At 42.9% G+C, this 14,920-nt stretch overlaps 1 protein-coding gene across 2 annotated transcripts in view; it reads left to right on the top strand.

Moving 5' to 3' along the window:
- Positions 1–7,515, top strand: part of EPSTI1 (epithelial stromal interaction 1) — an 87,226-nt gene extending 79,711 nt beyond the window's left edge. The window contains exons 11-12 of one of the 2 annotated variants that reach the window (XM_005308173.4): positions 4,735–4,779; positions 6,952–7,515. In XM_005308173.4, the coding sequence (XP_005308230.2) occupies positions 4,735–4,755 (21 nt within the window). In that variant the 3' untranslated portion in view covers positions 4,756–4,779; positions 6,952–7,515. The remainder of the gene's footprint in view (positions 1–4,734; positions 4,780–6,951) is intronic. The other variant, XM_065581195.1, reaches the window with a different exon arrangement.
- Positions 7,516–14,920: the final 7,405 nt, after the last annotated feature.

The raw sequence follows: 14,920 nt of genomic DNA, 5'->3' as shown, positions 1-14,920 counted from the left end.
GGGTCAAATCATGGTTTATGCAAATCTCTAGAACTGAAAATTGGTTTAAATTAAGTATAGAGAAAAAAATCATCAGCGACTCCTTCAGAAGGAGGGAGCTCTCAAATGTTCCATGATATTTTACCATCAAATTGAAGGGACAGATGGGATGATTTCCTGAATCTGGGAGTTATTCCTTTCTCTGGATACAGCTACCTGCCAGCAATGTAGTTCTCAACATAGTTCTGGAGAGCAAATATTTTGCTTTTGGAACAGATCAGGTTCCATGAAGTAACAGGGATTTTAGTGTAGTGTTTTAAAAAAAAAAAAAACCTGTCAGAGGATACCCCATCTAAGGATTTCATCCACCATAATCCACTTATCTTCAAATGATCTAAACTGAACACTGTTATGCTAACCATATACTCAATGCACTTTTAAAGAACAAAGTACAAATCTTTCCAGCAAAATGCAGCTTTGTATCCGCTCGTTTACCGAGTGCTTTTACCTCTTTTTTTTTGGTTGTGGGAGACAAATGTGGATTTTTAAAAATGGAAAACAAATTTAATCATGGAATATCAGGGTTGGAAGGGACCTCAGGAGGTCATCTAGTCCAACCTGCTGCTCAATGTAGGACCAATCCCCAGACAGATTTTTGCCCCAAATCGCCCCCTCAAGGATTGAACTCACAACCCTGGGTTAAGCAGGCCAATGCTCAAACCACTGAGCAAACCTGATATTCTATGATTCTAAATTAATACCCCACTGCTCTTTGCAAGCTGATGCTCCCTTGGGATGTAGGGTTCATCACAGGCTAAAAGGGAAGATCTTGAAGAAGGCTCCAGTTAATACATTGGCAACCATTGTAAACCATTCTTTTTGGAAAACAGTAACAGCTGTCAGCTCAGTATGGTTTATAATTTCACAAAGCATTAAAGCCCAACGTTTAAATTGTGGACAAATTGTCTCAACTATTTTGGCACTAATAATGGATCTAAATGGTGTACCTGGCTTAATTCAAATACAGTTTACTTCTGTTTCTATGAAAAGAACAACTTCAGATGTTTTGCATGTCTTTAGAATCATAGAATATCAGGGTTGGAAGAGACCTTGGGAGGTCATCTAGTCCAACCCCCTGCTCAAAGCAGGACCAATTCCCAACTAAATCATCCCAGCCAGGGCTTTGTCAAGCCGGGCCTTAAAAACCTCCAAGGAAGGAGATTCCACCACCTCCCTAGGTAAAGCATTCCAGTGCTTCACCACCCTCCTAGTGAAATAGTGTTTCCTAATATCCAGCCTAGACCTCCCCCACTGCAACTTGAGACCATTGCTCCTTGTTCTGTCATCTGCCACCACTGAGAACAGCCGAGCTCCATCCTCTTTGGAACCCCCCTCAGGTAGTTGAAAGCAGCTATCAAATCCCCCCTCATTCTTCTCTTCTGGAGACTAAACAATCCCAGTTCCCTCAGCCTCTCCTCATAAGTCATTTGCTCCAGACCACTAATCATTTTTGTTGCCCTCTGCTGGACTCTTTCCAATATTTCCACATCCTTCTTGTAGTGTGGGGCCCAAAACTGGAGACAGTACTCCAGATGTGGCCTCACCAATGTCACATAAAGGGGAATGATCACGTCCCTCGATCTGCTGGCAATGCCCCTACTTATACAGCCCAAAATGCCATTATGTGGCAACAAGAGCACACTGTTGACTCATATCCAGCTTCTTGTCCACTGTGACCCCTAGGTCCTTTTCTGCAGAACTGCTACCTAGCCTTTCGGTCCCTAGTCTGTAGCAGTGCATGGGATTCTTCCGTCCTAAGTGCAGGACTCTGCACTTGTCCTTGTTGAACCTCATCAGGTTTCTTTTGGCCCAATCCTCCAATTTGTCTAGGTCCCTCTGTATCTGATCCCTACCCTCCAGCGTATCTACCACGCCTCCCAGTTTAGTGTCATCTGCAGACTTGCTGAAAGTGCAGTCCACACCATCCTCCAGATCATTAATAAAGATATTAAACAAAATCGGCCCCAGGACCGACCCTTGGGGCACCCCGCTTGAAACCGGCTGCCAACTAGACATGGAGCCATTGATCACTACCCGTTGAGCCCGACAATCTAGCCAGCTTTCTATCCACCTTACAGCAGCGAATTTATATGCAGTTCAGCTGAATTTTTACCCATACTTAAAGAACTGAGGGATTTATAGAGGCCAAGTACTAATATGTTGCAAGTCCCTTAATGGAGCTCTTATTTTTGTGTGAAAATCAAGGGCCCTCCGTGGGCCTTTCCTTTATCTCATTCATAGAGATATCACATGGTAAACTACTGAAATTTATGTAGCCTTTAACAAAATATAAGCTGCCATGTTGAAATCTTACAGAGCTATGGTAAACTTGGGACCTAGAAAGCAACCTGAGATATTACTGTCTCATTTCATGTCTCCATTACACTGTGTGTCATGCATAAGAATGAGGAATGCTTTTTGGATGCTGGCTCTGCTCCTTTTGGTGATGCACAATTCAAGTATGAATAATTATAGGGAGGAGAAAGCTCATACACTGAACGCATAGGTGCACTGAGATAGTAAACCACATTCTGTACTTCTCCAATACGTAGAACAAGAATCTACTAGAAAAGCAGCTGTGTCTAAATGAATGAAGCTGACAATGTCAGTGTAATTTTGTAGCATGTTGTATTGGAATGATTCTTTTGGAGTCTTATTCAATAGCTACCATGTGCTGTTTGCTCCTGCTAATTTTTCAAGGGATGCAACATGCCATAAAGCTTATTGTTGCATTCTAAAGAAATAGTCCTGGTTAAGGAATGCAGTCTCACATGACAAATCAATGTGGTCCAATAGTGAATAGCCTAATCACATGTGGAAGGCTGGCATTTTTATTGCACGTGTAACATTCGTGAACATTATTGTTTCACCCTTATTGGGAAGCCAAACCAATTTTGCTTTCCGACCACGGGGAGATTGGATACTGGACTGGCAGGACTATGATCCGATCCAGTATAGAAATTCCTATGTTGAAAAAAATTGTTTACTGCTAATGGTTTTGCCTGGCTGGTATTCATTGGGTGGGGCACAACTTAGTTAATTAAGATGTGTTTTTAATGTTGAACCCTTCAGGTAGAACTATGAAAGAAATGGATGTTTAAAGCCACTTTTACAGCAGAAACAGCAGTTCAGATAGGGGGCTTATTGAGTGCATCCTGAGTGGTTGCAGCTGAGTTTAATGATTATTTATCTGAAGAGTGATCAATTAGCATATGCAAATATGTGCTATCTGACCTGAGGTAAAGAAATTTCTCTTGAATAATGTTATTTTCAAAAGAAAAAGTTAGGGCTCCTGTGTCACGTTGTTTGGAGTGGCTCAAGGGCATGACTACCAACTTCAGGGTAGACGGTTAAGCAGGGCACACACCCAAAATTGATTGAGAGTTCTGTACTTAGATTTCAGCAACCAAGCATTAAGTGTGAACTCCTTGGACACTACAACTGCCTTAACATGGAGTCATAGATAGTTCCCTTGGGTACTCCAATCTATCTTGCCACTCAAGCAAGCTTGCCTTTTTGATAGATGGTCACTTACACCAAAAATCACAATAATATTCTGGCTACTCCCAATTCCAAAGGACTGGTCACTTATCCCAGGTCAATTGCACTTTAGATCTTACACTAAAGACAGCACTTGTAGCCAATCCTATAATAAAATAACGAAAGATTTATTAACTAAGAAAAAGCAAGTAACCACATGCACACACACACAAATGGGTTATAGTTTTTTGGTTCCAAAAGGTAATAGAAGATGCTGTAATATGCAAGCTTTGTGTCCACTTGCGCCAGCCCAGACTAAGCTGCTGGGGATCCCTTGCTTATGCTTAAAAATCTTGCACTCTCCAATCAGCATAGAGACCCAATTTCTTCTTGTCAAGAATTTTTATTCACTTTCTCCCAGAGTTCAAGATGATGGGATGAGTTCATGCACGGGTCTCTTCTTCATGTGGGAGTGGGGACAGGCATACAATTAACAAAGTCTTTGTCTTTTGTTTCACAATGGCTTATCTGGTTGGAATGGACCTTCTTGTGGGCAGGATCTAACACGTTCTGTGGGAAGCCAGCATTTTATATTAGGTTGTGCTTCTTTCCTCTTTGAGTTACACAGTTATAGACGCTTACAATGCAAACACTCAATATAACTTTATAACATGGAGTACAGATGTTATAAGTGAGATTATTACATGAAGCATCCTACAAGCATTTAATAAAGTCTGAGCACTGAACACATTTTTATAACTCCAATACCTATTTTAATAATACCAACACACAGTTGAGCCAGACTGGTTTCCAGCTATGCATTTGTCAGTGTTCAGTTAAGGCCTTGGGGCCTTTGCATGAGCTGGCCCCAGGACTGTCAGCATCACATCCAGAAAAAACAATTTTGAAGTGCAGCACTATAATGGTGAGCATTCCAGATATCTCAAAAAACATTCAGAACAATACCTATGTTGACTTGATTCAGTGAACCCATGGAGAAAATATTTTGCCTCATGGGTAAATACATCCTGCTATTCATATTAAAAAGAGTAAATATTTGCTTAATTTTTTTTACCATAATTTTATTACCCAATCCCATATGTGCTTTTGAAATTTTCTCCCTAATTATATATTTAATAATACTTCCTTTACTACATATTTCTGTGCATATGTATTTATACTGTATTAAGACAGGTACCTTTCTTTCTTGTCTAGCACGCAAGGTATTTTGAGTAAAAGAATAATACAACCAAAAAAAAGGTAAGAATAATAAACTATATTAGTTGTCTTTAAGTGTTATGCAGATGTCAAAGTTAATCATTTTTTAAACTGAAAACTAAATTATTAGAACATGTAATTAAATGTCACAAGAGGTGATTTGGGTTAAGCATGTAAATGATTAACTTTAGTCTACACAGTTACATAATATAGCTATGATTTCATTTATATATATAAAATACAAAGACACATACAATTCTGAATTCAGCTATAGCCATGTGGTCTCATTCACATAGTAGAGTTGTACATGTCTAACTGAGGGCCAAATCTGATCTATGCAACTCCACTGAAGTGTATGAGACCAGCTGGCTGTAACCAACTGCAGAATTTGCATCATTGTGTTATGTATAATATTTCAACCCAAGGTAAGCTGCACCACTAAGAGTTTAAACTGGAGCGTCACATCTACACTAGCATCAGTATAGCTACATCAGTGCAAATACACCATTGACCAATACAGACCAGTTCTCACTTCAGAAAACCTGTCTCCTGTTAGTCACGGACATTGGCCAGGGTAGGTTTTTGAAAACATGGGGTGGTCGAGTACCATAAATGAAATTCAAGTTGTGCATCTATATGTATACTACCTAGTCTTCCATTTATGGATAAAGTTTCTAAAATGTTATGGCCCTAATCCTCCTCCCACATACACCAGTGTAAATTAAAAAGGACACCACAGAAGTCAATGGAGTTCATTGTCCTAAAACTGGTGGAGGTGATGTGGGAATCAGGCCCTTTGTTTTAAAGTGGCATTTTCTTCTTTATTGCATCTAAGTTTATCTTCTTTTCATCTCAGTCTATTGCTTTTTCCTCCTGCCTGTACAAATTACCACACTCAGTTCTGCAAATCCTTAAATCTGTAAAGTGTTAGTCTCTATTATACCTCTCTCTGTGATACTGTTTGAAGGATGCACCATAGAAATAAACTATTGTATTTTAGAAAGGAAAGGATTTTCTTTAGATTTTCTTCCCTGCTAATTCACAATCCCCAAGGAAGAGAATTGAGTTTTGCAGAACTAGGACTCCTGGAATCTTAAAATATGAGGTCTGGGGTATCTGATGCCCCAGTATTGATGTCTTTCATAGCTCTGGCTTTGAAGAGATAATATTCTGAGCCCTATTCCAAGTGCTAGAATGTGTGTGGAGAGAGTTTAAAAAAAACACCCTGTTTTTGTTTTAAATTCTGTGGGATTACTTTGTTTTTAAATGTTCCCTTTCATTGCTCTGTGTCCCCTATGGGACAAAAACCCCTAGTGGTTCTTTTCTATTTTTTTTTTCATTAATTTAAACAGTTAATTTTGGAATGGTGTTTTTTTAACATGGATATATTCTGAAGAGTGAATTTATAAAAATATTTCAGTGCTCTATATTGATGATCTTTTAATGAATTCCAGATCAAGTCTGCTCAGCTTACAAGTTGTGTGTGTGTCGGGGAGTGGGGGGAGGCAGGCGAGTTAAGTGCCAGCTCAGCAAGCATAACCTGGAATCTGAAAGCCAACCTGGGTTCTTTGTGGTTCACACATTGCCATGCCTCCCACTTTGGCCAATTCTATTGCTGATGCATGAGCCACTATAAAATGGGCTCCCTCTGCTGTATTGGCTCTGCATTGGCTAAGAGGAGTAAATTGTAGTAAAACCTTACTCTAGTTGGTGAAGTAGGCATATATGGCGGGAAATGGACACAGGCAGTATGTCTATGGAAGAAAGTTCCATTTTACCGTCACTTTTCAGAGCACAATACTTCAGTTTTTTTTAAAAAAAAACAAAAGTTATGTAGCTAGATGAGCTGAGTTAATTGTAACTCACTAATTTTTTCACAATCCCTACAATATCTAATATTTAATGTACATAACCATTGTCCCGGTATACTCTCTTGTGAGCCTTCTTTTACTATTGATATGAGAGCACATCCCAGACTGCGACATTAATATATTGTTCACAGAGCTATTAATGTGTCTGCAGATAATTAAAACATTTTGTGAGTCAAATTAATAATAAAAGTGAAAAATGAAATCCTTATAAATTACAAAATAAAACATGTCAGAGGAAAAGGGAAACACTGTTTTCCAATGGACTCAATCCTGTAGCTGTATGACGTTTTTATTTTTGTTTTGCTGCATAAGCTAACTTGAATTCTGTTTTCTCTTATTACAGGATGTTGGTGGAATATGTACTTTCATCTGGCCTTGACCAATTGACCTTGAAAAAACTCCAGGGACGCTTCCTTTTATAATGTTATCTTGTTGAGCCTCGCTGTGATTTTACCCTGACTTCAACTTCACACCCACTTCAGTGAGCAATCTTCAGTGACTGGTTTCTCTCTGTCATTATTCACGCATATTTGAGGCAGTTAATTATCAAAGTCATGTTTAATCTTTAATGACAGTGAAAGGTTTCATTATATTTTTTCCGTATTTTATTTTTCAGGATGCAATTATAGCAGGAGCTCTTGAAAGAGACATGCTTGTAGCTTCCATGACTATGGAATCCGCAGGAATAACCTGCTCTCTCCTATATAATTAGCCAAAAAATCTGACCGCTTGCAGAGGCTTGTGATGGGGGAAGGGAGAGGGGCAGTCTGTTCATTTTTACTTGGTGGTTATCTGCTGAGGTTTAATGAAAAAAATTGAAATGTTACTGTGTGCACTAAACTGAATATTTTACTTTTTAAATGTTTTTAAACGAGTACAAAATGTATGATAATAAAACTTTGAAAAATACTTTCAATGTGATTTTAATTTATGGAGAGTTTTCTGTGCTTTTTCTTTCTTTCTCCCTCCCATCCATTCTAATGGAACTGACCTGTTGTAATATCACTATTTCAGTAAGGTGCCGTGTGCTAATGCTTTCCACAAAGTCCGATTCACAAGCTAAATCTCTGCCTAATGTAAAATAGATGCTTTCAGTGCCTGGCAGGTAAACCATGCAGATACGAAATCTTCCACATTTAAAGGTGTATGTCTTATGTAATGGTGAAGGTTTCCCAAACAGTTTTTTCAATGCATAGATGTGCCATGATATTTTGCATCTCCATTATAATATGGAATTTATATAACAGATCATAAGCTTCAGCCATAGCTTTATTCCAAAGCTTGGATTAGGGCCGGCTCTAGCTTTTTTGCCGCCCCAAGCAAAAAAAAAAAAAAAGGGCGGCCGGACTGCTGAAGTAAAAAAAAATGGCAGCTGCAGGAGGATGAAGGGCGGCGCCTCGCAGCCAGGCGAGAGGGACTCCCCCCTCTGGCCTTGGGGTGCCACTCCTGGCCGGGCAGGCGGAGCCCCCGGGGGCTGCAGGAGGTGCTGGCTCAGCCACTCCTTTAAAGGCAGCTCGGCTGGGCCGGGCTCAGAGCGGCGCGGGAGGCGGAGGCCGGTGCAGGAGGCGGGGAGTGGCACGTCGCGGGGAGCCCGGCGGCACGGTGAGTGGCGGGGATTGCTAGTTCCTGCCCCCCCGGGCCAAGGTCCGTGCCCCTGCAGGGCTGGGCTGGGACCGGCAGAGCGCGGGGAGCCGGCCGGGGGCTCCGGAGCTGCGGACCGGGCTGCCAAAGCAAAAAAAAAAAAAAAACCACGGCAGGGCGGCCGGAATGTGCCGCCCCAAGATTGGCTGGAATGCCGTCCCTTACAATGTGCCGCCACAGGCATGTGCTTTCTCGTCTGGTGCTTGGAGCCGGCCCTGGCTTGGATGCACCTACAGTTTTTACCCTGCAGGATTCTCTTTGGAATGCCCGTAATTATGTCTGTTTCAGAGAATCACTCACCATCTCATATACTACTAGACTGGAGTTAATTGTACACCCCAACCTAACCTTAGAGCAGTGGTTTCCAAACTTTAACAACCTGTGAACTCCTTTTGCTAAAATGTCAAGTCTCGCGAACCCCCTCCTAAAAATTAATATTTCCAGGGATAGTCTCCTTGACCTGAGTATAAATTATAAAAGCAGTGATCTTGGAAACATAAAATTTGTTTTCATGACATACTTATTACACACTATTTATTATTAATTAACATTTATTGTGACAGTATTTTTATTACATTATGAAAGCAGCAACACACTTCCAAGCTCTCACTTTTGTAGCTTGTGTCACTTTGAATAAGCCTGTTATAAGACAGGCTCCTAGGTTTCATCAAGGAGTATCAGATGTGAAACAGCAGGAAGGTATTTAAGAAGCCAACTCAGAGTTCCTCCTACACAAGCATTCAGGTCTTGAGCAGTCCAGGCAAACAATGCACATTACAACAAAGCTTAAACTTGTTCTTCATAATAATTTTAAAAACAATACTAGCTGCCTATTTAATTTTAAAAACAACAAAAAATATCCACCTCCCTTTCCATTTCTTATAAGGAGTCTTGAAGTTTAAATCTCCTCAGTGTGATAGAGATGCTTGCTTTGATCTGCCTAGCTCTTGAAAGTCCAGGAGCTCTGGGCTGCTGACCTATGCTGCCCAGGGTCCCTAGGAACAGCTCTGTCTGTCATTAGGGAATTTTTTTCCGAGAACCCCCTGTAACATTTCAAGAACCCCAGTTTGGGAACCACTGCCTTAGAGTGACTCAATATAAGTCTGCATCTCTATGCAGGGATTAAGCATCTGACATCAGAGATTCAGCAGAAGAGCTCTGCATCTCCGTAAAATGAGTCTGTAATGCAAGCATTCATCATTGTACTCCTCAGTGCTTCTATAAGGAAGACCTCCCCTCTCCACCTTCTTTTTATAGTGGTCAGATCCTGGCACTTGATTGTCAGGGTGACTGTGATAAAGAGGTGATGACTTAGGAAATGCCCGTGTTAGCTCTTGCATTATACTCTCTACATGGTGAGTCTCACACTCAGCCCGGATTAGTAGTAGTGTAGTGAGACCCTTCACTAGGAATACCCTGCCTCTCAACACCACGAATTCATACCTCACGTGTCAGCTGAAATGTTCCTGCTGAGCATGACTGATGTGGCAGGGTGTGCAGAAAGAGGCATTCTGAAGGTAATTATACAGTGATCCTTGTCTAAGTCCAAATCCAACTTGGTTAGGCGACTGCGTCCATTCATCCTAAAAGGAAAGGGGGTGTCTATAGTTACTGTTGCTATTTTTACATCCAGGAACAGTGCTGTTCAATAGGACTGCGCATCCTTTGGTAGGATAACGAGTCTTGTGGATAAGGGAGAAGTGGTGGATGTGCTATACCTAGACTTTAGTAAGGCATTTGATACGGTCTTGCATGATATTCTTATCAATAAACTAGGCAAATACAACTTAGATGGGGCTACTATAAAGTGGGTGCATAACTGGCTGGATAACTGTACTCAGATTAGTTATTAATAGTTCCCAGTCCTGTTGGAAAGGTACAACAAATGGGGTTCCGCAGGGGTCTGTTTTGGGACAGGGTCTGTTAAATATCTTCATCAACGACTTAGATATTGGCATAATAAGCATACTTTCTAAGTTTGCAGATGATGCCAAACTGGGAGGGATTACAGCTGCTTTGGAGGGTAGGGTCATAATTCAAAATGATCTGGACAAATTGGAGAAATGGTCTGAGGTAAACAGGATGAAGTTTAATAAAGACAAATGTAAAGTGCTCCACTTAGGAAGGAACAATCAGTTTCACCCATACAGAATGGGAAGTGACTGTCTAGGAAGGAATATGGCAGAAAGGGATCTAGGGGTTATAGTGGACCACAAGTTAAATATGAGTCAACAATGTGATGCTGTTGCAAAAAAAAGCAAACATGATTCTGGGATGTATTAACAGGTGTGTTGTGAGCAAGACACCAGAAATCATTCTTCCGCTCTACTCTGCACTGGTTAGGCCTCAACTGGAGTATTGTGTCCATTTCTGGGCACCGCATTTCAAGAAAGATGTGGAGAAATTGGAAAGGGTCCAGAGAAGAGCAACAAGAATGATTAAAGGTCTTGAGAACATGACCTATGAAGGAAGGCTGAAAGAATTGGGTTTGTTTAGTTTGGAAAAGAGAAGACTGAGAGGGGACATGATAGCAGTTTTCAGATATCTAAAAGGGTGTCATAAGGAGGAGGGAGAAAACTTGTTCATCTTAGCCTCTAAGGATAGAACAAGAAGCAATGGCCGTAAACTGCAGCAAGGGGGGGCTTAGGTTGGACATTAGGAAAAAGTTCCTAACTGTCAGTGGTTAAACACTGGAATAAATTGCCTAGGGAGGTTGTGGAATCTCCATCTCTGGAGATATTTAAGAGTAAGTTAGATAAATGTCTATCAGGGATGGTCTAGACAGTATTTGTTCCTGCCATGAGGGCAGGGGACTGTACTCGACCTCTCGAGGCCCCTCCAACCCTTGAATCTATGAATCATCTTGACCACCAGAAGGTGGATTTGCTCAGTGGTAAAAGAGGCACCTGTTCTTCAAAGTACTTCCTTTTCTCAAACTCTTTCAGTTTGAAAGTATTCTGAAACTCGTAACTGATTTCTGCACTACCTTTCCAGAATCATTACTGTGCACATCTAAATCGTCCCACTTATTTCTTTCCTTTCTGTTTATGTGTAATATAAAAATACAGAATAAATGGTGTATACAAACAGAGGGCCAGTCTCACTTAAAAGTCATGGCTTGCAATGGATATGATGAAAAGGGGCCATGATGCAGCAGAATCACCTGGAGGAATTCTTGGTATCTCAGCAACAGCATCTTCCTGAGCTCATCCTGCAGTGACAGACTAGATCTTATTTTCACAGGGCTGTATTGTGCACTCTGTCTTTACTCAGGTGTAGAACTAGCAGTGGTGGTGGCATTACCAAGGAGCAATGTCTGCACACTCCTACAAGTTTATGCCTGGCTGTGCATGAATACAAGGTGTGAGGGAAAATGCCTTGTGCCTGTCTTTTCACAGTTGAGCTCAAACTCCAAACCATCATTTCAAGATCATGGGTCCCTTGTATATGACCCCCAGGTTTTGCTGTGCTGTCTCTGTTGTTCTGGCTGCCGCTTCTTGCAGCTCCCATGGGCCGGGAACAGCGAACCGTGTCCACTGGGAGTTGCAGAGGGCCGTGCCTGCAGACCGTCAACGTCAGAAAAATGTCTCACAGCCTGCAATAAGATTATCCTGATGGGCTGTATGCGGCCCGCGGGCCGCAGGTTGCCCATCACTGGCCTAAAGGCACTCAGAAGCTCTTGGCCGATTTCTCTCTGATTTTGACCAATGAAAAACATTCTGACAAGACAGACCTACCAGCTTCTGGAGCTCCCAGAAAAACTGGTTCATAGACGTATAGGTTTTAACTCTAGAATGAACCATTATGAGCAACTAGTCTGACTTCCTATATAACATGGGTCATAGAATTTCACCAAGTGATTCCTGCATCAAGTCCAAATTCTCTATCTCAACCATAAATCTTCTAGAAAGACATTCAATTTATGTCCTAGGATACGAGACTGGTGATAATTTACCCTAATTCTAAAAAAAGACACTGACAAAGATGATCATTATGACAATGACCACTCCATCATTGTTGAAGCCAGATTATAAAATTCGGACAAAGGTTCTCACATCCCACTTAAACAACATTGCTATATTAATCATTCATGGAGACCAAGTGGGTTTTATTCATAGCCGATTAGCAGCAGACAGTACTCAGAAATTATTCCATTTAATCTGCCAGGCACAAATAACTGGGGCTCTCAGCTGCTATCCTATCATTAGATGCTGAAAAGGCCTACAATTGAGTGGAATGGCCATACCTACAAGCAATCCTGAGAAAATTAAGATTTGGATTTAAATTTCTGACCTGGAGTGATATTATTCAAAAATCATCCCTTGTCCCTGTTCTGGCAAATGGTGGTGTCTCCTCCACTTTTCAGTTAAATTGAGGAACGCGTCAGGGTCACCTCTACTATTTGATATTGCCGTGGAACCTCTAGCAGCACATATCAGACATCCTCCGTTGAAGGAATTGCCAGACGAGATAAAGAATACAAGATTAGTCTGTACATGGATAATATTCTGCTCACTCTCAAGAATCCCTCCTCTTCAATTCTACCACTACTTTCTGCAGTAAACTACTTTCATGATATATTGGGATTTTGGATGAACTGTAATAAGTCTCCAAGTGATTGATATTTCGGGTAGACTAAATCCATCTCAAATACAATCATTCTCCTTTCATTGATGCAAAGAGAGAACCTATTTAGGAATCAGGATATGCTCTGATTTATCAAAGATTGTGTCTACAAACACAGATGTCAGACTCAAAGTGATAAAAGACATGAAAGAAATGGCATTCACTACCAATATCTTTATTGGGAAAGGTAGAAGCTATTAAAAATTAATTTAGAACCAAGATTAATGTATTATGTTTAGCTTAATTCCTTCAATTTCCTGCTTCAACTTTCACAAGAACAAGAGTTACACAACAATTCTTATGGAATATGAAGACGACATGGATAGCCCATAAAATACTTAACCCACACCCCTCACTTTGGCCATGATTTCTTATCTGATTTGTATTTATATCATCTGGCTTTTTTATTAAGATTTCTAATAAAATGGTTCTGTCCCACCAATTCTTCCCAAAAGCCAGTGTGCCTAGAGATTGAAGAAAAAGTAGTTAACACCTTTGGCTCTCTGCATTTCCATTTTTAAAACTGTTGCCTGCATCTTTAAAGCAAAATATAATATGTATTCTTCTTCGAGTGATTGTTCATGTCCATTACACATTAGGTGTACGCGCGCCGCGTGCACGGACGTCAGAAACTTTTTCCCTTAGCGGCTCCCTTCGGGCCGGCAGGGCCCCCTCCCTCCCGCCAGAGCGGCGCCCCGCTCTAGGGTATATATATATCCCTGCCGACCCGACCCCTCCAGTTCCTTCTTATCGTCCGTGGCGGCGTTGGAACAACTCTGTCTCTCGTCTGAGAGTGTCCCTTAGCATAGTCATTAGTGTTATCTACAACAGTTATCAGTTACTTAGTAGTTAGTGTTGAGCTTAGTAGTTAACAGCTCATTAGGTACTTAAAGTTCCTGCCGTGGTTGCTTGGTCAACCCCGGCACCGGCCCTGGGCAGCGGGGCATGCCGCATGCCCAAGGTTTCAAGGCTTGTGCCACGTGCCTTAAGCCTATGCCACTGAGCGACCCCCACGACTCGTGTCTCCGCTGCCTGGGGGAAGCTCACCAGAAAGAGTGCTGCAAGATCTGCAAGGCCTTTAAGCCCAGAACTAAGAAAGAAAGAGACTTTCGCCTCAAGCAGCTGCTCATGGAGACGGCGTTACAGCCCTCCACTTCGGCGGCACTGTCTGCCTCAGTGCGGAGCGCCCCGGCATCGGTGCGGGTCACTCGAAGCCCACGGCACCGACCCAATGGGGGCATGTACGGCACCGGTCGTCTTCGCCAACAAAATCGAAGGGCCAACCCAAGGCCCGAGGACGCTCCTCGCATAAGAGGGTAGCGCCGGCGAAGACCTCGAGTGCGCCCAAGGCCGGCACGGCCCCGGCACAGGCCCCAGTAGTGGCTCTGGCGCCGAAAGGCCCGTCGAGCCCCGGGATAGGCGCGTCGAGTGAGGAAGAAGGGCTGGAGGAGCTCTTGGAACAGCCCTCCACTCCGGACACATTTGAGGCAGCAAAGGACCTCATTGCATTGTCCGTTGAGGGCCCTCCACAAACTGAGGACGCTCCGCTGAGACTGCCACACAGAGGCAAGCCGGCGATGGTGCGCCCATCACGGTCGCCATCTCGGCACCATTCAAGGCACCGGTCCAGGTCGAGCTCCGCCTCGGTGGACTCCCGGTTGCCCTCCGCGCAGAAAGCGCCGCAGCAGTCGGGCCTCAGTAAGCGGTCGGCACCGACTCAGCAGCCATACTCGAGTCGGCACCGGGATGCGTCGGCGGTACGTTCCCCGAGACTGACCACCCGTAGTCGTTCCCGGTCCCGTGGTCACCGGTACCGATCCAGGTCCAGGTCGGCGAGACGCTGCTCCAGGTCCTGGTCGCGGAGGCGCTACTCCCCAAACCCGGACCGACACCGTTCTACGGCTCCGCCGTGGCCTTCCAGATCACCGTCCGTGGTGTCGGAGACTGACTCGGGCCGGTACGGCGGGTATGCCCATAGGGCACAGGCTAGTAGGGACTACGAAGCCTCTGGCCATCCCCAATGGGGCCAACCAAGCCAATGGCCG

The sequence above is a fragment of the Chrysemys picta genome, chromosome 1 (genome assembly GCF_011386835.1).
Source record: "Chrysemys picta bellii isolate R12L10 chromosome 1, ASM1138683v2, whole genome shotgun sequence".
In the NCBI taxonomy this organism is placed as follows: Eukaryota; Metazoa; Chordata; order Testudines; family Emydidae; genus Chrysemys; species Chrysemys picta.
Note: the sequence above shows the minus strand (reverse complement) of the source record. Positions and strands in the feature narration are given on the sequence as shown.